General features: G+C 51.7%; 1 protein-coding gene across 1 annotated transcript; it reads right to left on the bottom strand.

Moving 5' to 3' along the window:
• Positions 1-650: 650 nt before the first annotated feature.
• On the bottom strand, positions 651-3,328 carry OBP2B (odorant binding protein 2B). Its single transcript, XM_025360501.1, has 5 exons — positions 3,195-3,328; positions 2,859-2,929; positions 2,463-2,573; positions 1,447-1,548; positions 651-760 (listed from the first exon to the last, which is right to left on the bottom strand). Exons 1-5 carry the CDS (start codon positions 3,314-3,316, stop codon positions 651-653), a joined length of 516 nt encoding a protein of 171 aa, XP_025216286.1. The 5' UTR covers positions 3,317-3,328.
• Between the last annotated feature and the right edge of the window lie 7,781 nt (positions 3,329-11,109).

Below are 11,109 nucleotides of genomic sequence, written 5' to 3'. Positions count from 1 at the left end.
CCGGGAGGCCTGTCCAGCTTGGGTTTGTGGCTCCTGGGGCGTGTTTATCACTGCGGTGCAGTGGACTCTCCTCCCTTGCTGGGGTTGGCCTCCTCATGTCCCAGCAGCCCCAGTGTCTGTACAGACCATGGCCCCTGAACAAACCATGGGAAGGCCAGGGTGGGGCCGAGGATCTCGGAGACCGGGGCTGGCTCTGCCTTGCTCTGGGGGTGATGATGGAGGCACCAGTGCCCCTCTCTCCAGCGCTGCCACTGAACCCAGGCTGCTAAAGTGGGGCCGCTCGGAGGATCCCTCTGAGACCCCTGGGACAGGAGCCCTGCAGTGGCCCCACTGCTGCAGCTCTGATGCTGTGTCCCCACTCCTGTCCTCCCCAGTGGCTTTCCAAATGCTCCTGTCCAGGGCCCTGCCTGTCCTAAGCTGAACCTGAGACCTGAGGGTGGCTCTACAGGAGGCCCCTCCAGGACATCACGTGGCCCCGCAGGCCTGTTTGACGTCATGCCTCTCGTGGTTTGACGCTTGCTAGGTCCAATGTCTCCCCAGCTTCCCTTGTGACTCCCCCTCCCAGCAGGCCTCCCAGGGAGCCGGTGCAAGTCCCTCCATCCCCACAGAGAGGCCTGCCCAGAGCTGGGGGAGAAGCTCTTTATTTGGAGTCAGGCGGGTGGGAGCAGGGAAGGGTCATGGCTGGAGGGTAGGTCCAGGCGGTCCGGGCTCCGTGTCTGGCAGCAGGGTGGACTCTGGGTGCAGACTAGGGGCTGCTGTGCTAGGAAGAGCAGAGGTTAGGGAGGCTATAGGGTAGGGCAGAGGTCAGGCCCAGAGCTCCCTCCCCAGGATCTGCAGCCCCCACATCAGCCACTGCTGGGCAGCCTTGGGGCTCCAGAGTGACCTCAGCTCCTCCAATGACCGGGCAGGCCTCTGAGCATCCTCAGTGAGTGGACTGGGGGGAGTCGACCGAGTGGGGACAGATGCAGGGGGAGATGGGCCGAGCTGACACCTGAGGGAGCCCGAGGGAGGCCTCGCTGTGGAAGGGCCGAGGAGGACACTCACTCAGGCTGGCAGGCGCAGGAATAGGTGAAACAAAGGACTTCCCAAATGTCCCAGGAATTGTGGGTGGGCAGACTCTGAGAGGTGCCAACCTCGTGCCTGACCCCGGGGGGTCTCCCTGCTTGTGTGGGATGGCAGGAGCCAGAACAGATGGACCCTTGAACCCTGGGAACCCAGGACTCTGGGCGGACGAGGACCCTAAGCAGGGCCCAGGAGCCCATCACAGCGCAGAGCTCAGACTCTTCAATGACAAGAACCCTAAGCAGGGCCTGGGAGTCACTGTGAGGAGACTCAGGGCACACGGGGAATGCGGGGTACATGGGAGGACACGGGGGTCATGGGACACTGGAGGTCACAGAGAGACACGGGGGAAACATGGGGGACTGGGCACAGCCGTCCTCTCACCCGTCTGCAGGGGCATGAAAATGTCCTCCTCCGAGAGTCCCTTGTGCTGCACGAATTTCTTAAATTCTTCCAGGGCCTCCATGTTGATGTCGGGATTCCTACCTGCAGGTGAGGTGGCCCCAGGTGAGCCGAGGTGGGGACAGCGACATGGCCCTGCAGGGAGCAGATGCTGAAAGAAGACAGCCACGGCCCAGCACCAGGACAGGGGGAGAAGCCCGAGAGTGGACCAGAGTTCAGGGGTGGGGCTGGGGACAGAGGAGACGGCCACCACCAGCACCGGGCAAGGGGGAGGGGAGGCCCGAGACTGGACGAGAGCTCCGGAGTGGGACTGGGGGACAGAGAAGATGGCCACTGCCCAGCACCAGGACAGGGGGAGAGGCCCAAGAGTGAACCAGAGCTCTGGGGTGGGACTGGGGACAGAAGACATGGCCACAGCCCAGCACCGGACAAGCAGGAGAGGAAGCCCGAGAATGGACGAGAGCTCAGGGATGGGACTGGGGACAGAGGAGATGGCCACTGCCCAGGTGAGAGGTCCCCAGGAAGGGGGACAGTGGCAGGGACTCTCCAAGCCACTCAGCAACCCCAGGGGACCTGGGCAGCTCCCAAAGCCACCCTGCAGGGTCACAGCCCTCACCTGGAGGGACCTTGTGTCCCAGAGGCACTGGCCACCCTCCTGCCCTGGAGGCTCCCTGCGCCGTGAAGAGCCCTGTTAGGATGCTACCTCCCCATTCAGGTGACCCTCCTACACTGGAGACCCCAGAAGCGGTCCTTGGCAGGTTCATGTCACCGAGGTCGAGTCTGTCCCTGCCTATTGGCAGGGAATGGCCCTGACAATGGGGCCCACCCCATTCCCACTTCAGGTACTTGGACCGGCTGCCCAGCGGTGCCCGGCACATGAAGGCCGGCACAGGGGGCTTCCTCTTCCCCCGACGCCAGGGCATGGTGATGCTGGTTCCACTGGCTTCTGGAGGCAGAGACCGTGGGGCAGGACACACAGGCCCCAGCGGGCCCCTCACTCACGAGCTTTCCCATGTGGAACAGGCCCCCACGGTGCTGGTCTTTGCAGTAAAAGACGAAGTGGTCCCTCCCGGGCAGCTCCTGCACATATATGAGCTTCCTGCCTCCATCTGTAGATGACAGAGAAGATGGGTCATTCACAGAGAGAGCACTCAGGACCACACGAAGAAACACTCAGGAATGTCTCAGTGGTCACCCAGGTGCCCTGGACACACCTGGTGTCTGACGTCAGGGCCACTAGCCTCCGGGGAAGGACGGGCCAGCCCCTCCTTGGAGGTGGGCAAGGCTGGGACCCTGGCAAAAGGGCAGCCCGGGCACTCTCTGCCTGTCTTGGGGCTGGTGCAGCTGGGGTTGATGGTGGGGGAGGGTGGGGGTAGGGTGGGGGAGGGGCTCACAGGCACTGAATTTGCCGGGCTCCTCCGTTTTCCGCATCAGGATTTTCTTCTGGACGCACCGATCCTCCCTCCTGGAAAACAGGAGACACGTGGGCAGCGGCTCCCAGGACACACCTGGGCCATCCTCAGCTCACCTGGTGCATGGCCTTGACCTGGTGCCTGAAAATTCCACTGCTCCCCCACACCCCACCGAGCTTTAGCATGCCCGGGATGTTTCCCTCCAAGACAGGGGGTGATTCTTACCAACACCCAAAACCAGGATGGGGCAATGGGCACCAGGTGGGTCTGGGGAGGGGAGACAGTGGCCTGAGGGGCCCCGCAGTGGGCAACACTCACATGAAGGTGAACGTGGCTTCCAAGTCTCCACCGCCCAGGGCTGTCACCTTCACTGGGGACAACTTCCTGGGCTTCCTGTCCTCCGGAAAGTCCTTATCGACCACCATGGCCTTCACATACATCCTCCCCTCCTCCTCCTCCTCCTCCTCCTCCTCCTTCTTCTTCTTCTGACACAGTCTTGCTCCGTCACCCAGGCTGGAGTGCAGTAGCACAATCTCGACTCATTGCAACCTCCACCTCCCAGGTTCAAGCGAGTCTCCTGTCTCTGTCCCCCAAGTAGCTGGGATTACAGGTGCATACCACCATACCCTGCTACAGGCTACCCTTTCAAGACTCATTATATAGCTAGCAGATGGACAGATGCATAGATCAATGGGACAGACAATAAAGAATCCTCAAACAGACCTGCACACATATACTCAATTAAGTTTTTACGAAGATGCAAAAGCAATTCAATGAAAGATAGCTTTTGTAGCAAATGGGCTGGAGCAACTGGACATCCACAGACAAAACCACCAAACAAAAAGAAGAACCACAACCTGCGTCTCACACCCTGTATGAAAATTAACTCAAAATGGATCATAGGCTTAAACATAAAACTTAAAACTATAAAAGCTTTAGAAAACAATAAGAAAACTTTTGGGATATGGAGCTGGGTCAGGAGGTTTTAGATTTGTCACCAAAAATATGATCCATAAAAGGAAAAATTAATAAAATAGACTTCATCAAAATAAAAACCTTTTGCTCTGTAAGAGACCCTGTTAAGAGAATAAAAAGAGGAGCTAAAGACTGAAAGAAAATATTGACAAACTACATATTCAACAAAGAATTAGTTTCTATACTTTATAAAGAATTTTTCAAAACTCAACAGTTTCAAAAATAGAATGTAGACAAAAGATGTGAAGGGACACTTGACTAGAGAGGACTTACAGATGGCAAATAAACACATGAAAAGATGCTCAACGCCATTAATCATCAGTGAAACGCAAATAAAAGCCATGATATATCAGTACATACCTATCACGGTGGCTGAGATAAGATCATAGTGATCACACTGAAGCTGGTGAGGATGCATGGAAACTGGACAGCTTCTGAAAAATGGCTTGACAGGTTAAAACAAAACAAAACAAAAACAAGCTAACCCTGCAACAAGCATAGAACCCAGCAATAGAACCCCTGGGACTTTGTCCCAGAGAAATGAAAACTGATGTCAGTGCAAACACCTGTACATGTGTCATAGCCCAAATCTATAAACACAGACGTCCTCCAACAGGTGAATGGTTAAACAGACTGTGGTACATTCATACCACGGAGCACTACTCAGAAGTAAAAAGGGATAAACTACTGATAAATGCAACAATGGGATGACTCTCCAGAGAATGATGCCGCTGCATGGGGAAAAAAAAGCCAATAATCCCACAATTTTATGATTGCAATAGATGACATTCTTGAAATGAGCAGATTGCAGTAGTGGATAACAGGTCTGTCATTGCTGGGGTTGGGGCTGGAGCAAGCCAGGTGAAGATACACATGATAGCTCTGTGTGGCTTTTTACAACTGCCTGGGAATCTACAGTGTCTCAAGATTAAATGTTTATTTTAAAAACCACAATGAGCATAAACGCTTTAAAAAAAAAAAAAGAAAAACTTAGAGCCAAAGACTCAGCAACTCCACTCAGAAGCATCATTTCAACAGATACACTCTCACATATGAATCAGTAGATGGGTTCAATCTTTACTTACAAATCTTGGAAATGCCTCCAATATCCATCAAAATAACAATGATAAAAGTTCATTTTTATGTTTGATTTTTGCAGACTTTCTAGATACCTCTCATTCTTTGGGCACAAGGAATACATCAGTGAATAAAACAAATGTCCTGCACTCGTGTGGCTCATATTCTAGGTGCAGGGGACATAAAATGAACAAAATAAATAAGTGAATTGTGGTGCCAGCTATCAATATCTTGCCTCCAGCTCCAAATGCACCCTTCATGGCCGATTCCGAGGTAATGGAGCTGGAGCCAGCAGGCGCTTCTCTTGTGCACCTGGCGCGATGCTAAGCTTTGTTAGTAGAGGCGTAGGGGAAAGTGCCTCCCAGGCTGGGTCCAGGATGCCTGGTTCTAGGATGCTTCCATTTCTCTCTTTTTCTTTCTCTTACTATACAGATGGCAGTGGCACAAGTCAGGAACATCTGGCGGCACTCACCACATTGAATTCAGGGGACCCCCCCAGATGGCTTCCTATGGAGATTCAGTGGCATCCGCACATGTGGGTTCCCAGTGACTTTTGTAGGCTTCCCAGCCCCAGCCCACCTGCCTTGGGAGAGAAGAGAGGCTTCCTGCTTGCCAGACGCAGACTGCATTTCCCTGCCTGCTGGCCTCTGCCCTCACCATAGGCCAGCTGTGGCCGGGCAACCCAGCAAACTTCTCTAGCATCCCTTGGGAGAACCACACCTTTTCCCATGAGATCTGAACCCAGGCTTGTGGAAAGGATCCCCGCCCCCATTTATGTCTTCCTTAACTGCCCTCCTGCAATCCTGAGCCATTTTTTGTGGTTCTCTTTAAACCTCTATAGCTGATTGTTCATTGTGCAAGCAATCCCTGTTCAATCTATTGTCTCTGGATCCTATGGGTCACTGGTTCATAGAATTCTATATTATTTTAAATGGTGATCAGTGTTATGGAAAAAGCAAAGTGGAAAGTTGGACAGGGAGTGCTGGGACAAGGGGTTATTGGTCCTTTAAATGAAATGATGAGGAACAGCCTCGCCAAGGTGGCATTCAAACATCGAATTTAAGACCTGAAGGAAGCAAGTTACGAGCTCGTCAGCTGGAAGAGGAGTCCAGGTGGCAGGAGCATCCAGTGCCAGCCTGGAGATGGGACAGCACTGGCAGTTTCCAGGAACACATGGCAGAGCGGCCACAGCAAATGGTCCAGGGAGACTGGCCACACGTGAGCCTGGGGAGAGGGCAGAACTGCCGTGAAGGGCATGAGGACCACGACGAGGACTTCAGCTTGTACTCTGAGTGAAGGACCCTGGGGAGCTCCGACAAAGGCAAAGCTGCGACTTCCGTATTTAAGGGGTCTCTCCAGTTGCTGCACTGAGCACAGATTTGGGGGTCGAATACAGAAGCAGAGAAAGCAGTTAGAAAAGGCGTGGCAATAACCCAGGATATTTGGGGGCCGAATACAGAAGCAAAGAAAGCAGTCAGAAAGACGCGGCAATAACCCAGGAGGGCGCATTGATTTCTACCTGGGCATCCAGGAGAACAGGGGATGGACCTAACTGTCCCACCACAAACAGACGGAAACTGGCCCCCAGGTATGAAACGCTTGTGTTCAGACACCGGACGCAGACAGCGCAGGCTGTGATACCTGAGAGTGGGAGCTAACGAGCTCAGCTGGATCATGGCAGCTTTACGCCTGTAGGGAATTTCAAGCCACCACAGAGAGAGGAACCCAACAGAGCAAGGAGTCAGACGGCGTGGGCAGGATGCAGGTTGGACTCTGGGCATTGCAGACGACTAGAATGTGGGAGACAAGGAAGCAGACAGGAGAGCGCTGTGCAGAGGAAGAGCTCCCGAAACGTGCAGAGGGGTCCTCAAGACTGTAGCTAAATACTGGTCTATGCACGCAGAGGGTGGAACTCCACAGGGCCAGAGAAAATGATGTTTGGGTAAAGAAGGATTCCAAGGAAGTGAAGAAAATCAACACCCCACAAACACAGGTACAAAAACGAGTTGAGACGCCAAGACAAGAACAGTCTTCAACAAATGGCTCTGGGACAACTGGATGTCTACACGCAAAAGAATGAGGTGAGACCTCACACCACACACAAGTTTTCACCAAAAATGGATCAAAGACCTAAACGTAAGAGCTAAAACTGTACAACTCTAAGAGAAGATATGTAAATCTCTGTGACTTTGGCTTTGACAATGAATTCTTCTCGATACACCCAAATAGCATGCAACCAAAGGAATAGACAAGTTGGACTTCATCAAAATTAAAAACTTTTGTACATCGATGGACACTATGAAGGGAATGAAAAGACAAGATACAGAGCGTGAGAAAATACTTGCAAATCACATATCTGATAAGAGTCTAGTATCAACAATATATAAAGTACACTTATAGCTCAACATAAAAACACAAATTGCCCAATTTTAAAAAGGGAAATTACTTGAATAGACTTTCTTCAGAGAAGATATAAAAATGACCAATAAGCATATGAAAATATCCTTAATGTTATTAGTCATTAGGGAAATGCAAATCAAAATTACAGTTAAATACTACTTCATATTCATTAGGATGGCTAGAATCACAAAGCCAGATAATAACAAGGGTTGGCAAGGATGTGGAGCAATTAGAACCCTCATGCACCACTGGTGGGAATGTAAAATGGCACAGCTGCTCAGAAGAACATAGTTTGGCAGCTTATCCAACAGTTACACATAGAATTATTCAACACCATATGACCCAGCAATTCCACTCCCAGGTATACACCCAGGACAAATGAAAACATATGTTCCCACGAAAATATTTATGCACAAATGTCCCTAGCAACATTACAAAACCCAAGAAGTGTAAACAATGCAAATGTCTACCAATGGATGAACGGATAAAAAAGGTGGTATTATCCACACAATGAAATATGATTCTGTCATAAAAAGAAATAAAATACCGACACATGCTACCACGTGAGCAAACTTTGAAACATTACACTAAGGGAGAGAAACCAGTCACAACAAACACATATATATGATTCCATTTCTATGAAATGTCCAGAACAGGCAGGTCCACGGAGACACGAAGTAGATGAGAGGTTCTGGGGCGGGGAGGGAAGAATGGGGGTGAGAGCTGACGGACACGGGGACCTTTGTAAGATGATGGAGATCTTCTGGAATTAGATAGTGGTGATGATTTCACAGCCTTGTGAATTTATTGAAACCCATTGAATTGGGCACTTTTAAAGAGTGAGCATGATAGCATGTGAAATAGATACCAAATAAAAATTTCACCTCCCCAGAGAAGCCTCTCCGGGCTACACAATGGGAAGATGTAGCCCCTCCTCTCTCTGTCACTCCGCTGAGCTGTGTTCCATTTAGGACACATCACTTCCTGAAAACACCCTGTTCATTTACTTGCAATCCTACTGACCGTCAATTTCCCCCATGTGGTACACTGAATAATGGTCCCCTAACGATGTCCACACCCTCATCCCTGGCCCTGTGGATGTGTGTATGGTAAAAGGGACTTTGCAGATATAATTCAGTGAGAGACCTGAGATGAGCAATTACCCTGGATTATCTGGGTGGACCCACTGTTATCACAGGGGCCCTTATAGGAGAGAGGCTGGAGAGCGAGGAAGGGAGAGAGAGGAGGGCGGGGAGAGAGAATCTTTACCAACAGAAGCAGAAGAGGCTGCGCTGCTGGCTTTGAAGGTGGAGGAGGGGCCACGAGCCAAGGCATGTGGAGGCCTCTGGAAGCTGGAAAAGGCAGGGACAGATTCCCCCCCAAGAGCCTCCAGAAGGAGCCAGCCCTGCCAACCTTCATTTTAGCCCCATGAAACATACTGAAAAGAAGAGCTGGAATGAAGCATCTGAGGCTTTCTCAGCAAACCCTGCAGGCTCGGTTGCAGTTGTGGGTTTTTTGACCAACAAATGAAAGCATTCTAAGACGCCATGCACCTTCGGCTGAAGGGGGGTGTGACTATCTATTCCCAGCCCCAGCCCCACAACCAGAGGATGCGTTTCCTCACAGCTTTCTCCTGCAGCTCAAGGAGGGAAAGCGTTTGGAATTATTTGACTTCTCCCCTACACTCAATGGAACTTTGGAATTATTCTTCCCACCCTTGCCAACCACAGGGCTTTCTCATGTCTATGGGCATGTGTGCAGGTTGCTTGGGTATGCAAAGATGCAGGGAGGGCATCTCGTCGATGGAAAATGGGATTCTCATGGGCATGGCATGAAGTGACACCACAATTCCCTACATTGTTTGCTGTGGTTGCTCATTGGGACGTGGCACTGACTAGAACCAAGGCTTTGGGAAGCCAACAGGCTACTGGGCTTGGCCACAAACATGGTAATGACGACTGCAAGGAGAATGGGGCGGGGGCTGCCCTGACTGCTCTGGGGCTTTCAGAAAGGAAATGCCAAGGTCTAAGCTTGAGTAACAGGCAAGACACTGCAGATGTTCCATCCTGACCTTGAATATTTCATTCTTGCAGCCACAGAGCGGCAATGACTGAAAATCCGACTCCACATTTAGTAGTGTGGGTTGCACGGTGAGCTGGGTTCTAAAGTCGCCAAGTGTTTATGTGAAAGTCGGGTCACTGCTTAAGGAGTGGGGCCGTGACACGCAGAACTAGGACATTCATGTGACCTCAGATGGAAGTGAGAATTGTGATCCCCTCCCCAATCCTCCTGAACCCACCTGGGCAGAATCACCACCTCCTCCTTTGTGTGAGGAGACGAGACCTCGCTTTCTCAGACATCTTTCCCCGAGACAGTTGTGTGGGGATATATTCTAGGGGCTTTACACGAAGAGAACCGTGCTCCAATGTGGACCCAAGCTGAGCGTACCAGTGCATATGTACTGAGCACGGCAGAGCTCTCGGCATGGATCGGCTCCGCCCAAGCCCCTGCACCAGGAGACAGGAGATCACCAAGCTCTCACGGAGTCCAGCAGCAGGAGATGCATCCCTGGGGTGGCCCCAGCACCCTAAATGCTTACCTGAGAGTAATGCCAGGTGGCGCTCAGCCCCAGTGAAGTCAGCAGCAGACCCTTGGGTGACTTTGGGTGAGTTCTTGGGTACCCAAAGTCAGCAAACTTCTCTGCCATCCCAGGACCACAGACACACCCTCTCCAGGGAGGCCTCAGCGCCTTCCAGGTTATTCCTACCCCAGTGCTCAGCCTCAGCCCTGGGGTAGAACTGGTAGAAATAACATTTCTGTTATTTCTGTGGTTTTAGAGTCCTCTTTACTCGTTGGTAGCCCCTCTCCTGTTACCAGTTGGGAATTCTTTGCAGTAATTTGCCTTTCAAATGACTGTGCCACCTGTCTCCGACACCCTCTCTGTGTCAACCATGGCCTTTACTTTCTGAATTTGGACACGCTGATATCTGGGGCTGCAGGCGAATTTGCTGTGTGTCCCGGCCAGCACCCAGCCGCCCCTTCTTAGAGCTTTTGCTAAAAAGGGCTTACACCTGTGACTCCTTCCTCCGCCCCTTTGAGAAGTCAGTGTTTCTCCTGCAATGCAGAAGTGTCTTTCTCAGGCTGGGTGCAGTGGCTCACATCCGTAACCCCAGCGCTTTGGGAGGCATAGGTGGGAGGATCAAGGGAGGTCAGGAGTTTAAGATCAGCCGGGGCAATATGGTGAAACCCTGTCTTTACTAAAAGTACAAAAATTAGCCGGGCGTGGAGGCACGTGCCTGTAATCCCAGCTACTCGGGAGGCTGAGGCAGGAGAATCGCTTAAACCCGGGAAGCAGAAGAGGCTGCAGTAAGCCAAGATCGTGCCACTGCGCTCCAGCCTGCGTGACAGAGCAAGACTCCAAAAAAAAAAACAAAACAAAAAAACCAAGTGTCATTCTTAAGGACCTGAGAGCCATTCCTTAGAAATGTGACCTTCAGGAAAAATGATGACCTCCATCTCCCAGACTCTGTTGGGGCACACAGTCCTCCTTCCGTAACTGCCACACAGCGGGCCCCACTGCACTGACCCTGCCCAGCCCTCTGTAACTCTTCACTGGAGCCCTTACTCCCTCCCGCACCCCCTCCCACTCTCCCTTCACAACACCCCTTCACCCCTGCACAAAGTAACAGGGAACCACTCTGTCCCCAGCTCTCAGAAGCTGCCAAATAAAACCTGTCCTCACTGCTTTAACTAGTGTCCAGCTTGGCTCGCTGGTGACGAT

This window comes from Theropithecus gelada, chromosome 15 (genome assembly GCF_003255815.1).
Source record: "Theropithecus gelada isolate Dixy chromosome 15, Tgel_1.0, whole genome shotgun sequence".
Lineage (NCBI taxonomy): Eukaryota > Metazoa > Chordata > Mammalia > Primates > Cercopithecidae > Theropithecus > Theropithecus gelada.
The sequence above is the reverse complement of the archived record's forward strand: the minus strand, read 5'-3'. Positions and strand labels throughout refer to the sequence as shown.

Excerpts from the sequence above, each read along its gene's own strand:
- OBP2B (XM_025360501.1), bottom strand. The coding sequence starts at position 3,316 with ATGTATGTGAAGGCCATGGTGGTCGATAAGGACTTTCCGGAGGACAGG. Across the intron at positions 2,574-2,858 it reads GCCCGGCAAATTCAGTGCCT|ATGGAGGCAGGAAGCTCATA; the intron begins GTGAGCCCCTCC and ends TGTCATCTACAG. Across the intron at positions 761-1,446 it reads TTTCATGCCCCTGCAGACGG|CACAGCAGCCCCTAGTCTGC; the intron begins GTGAGAGGACGG and ends TGCTCTTCCTAG.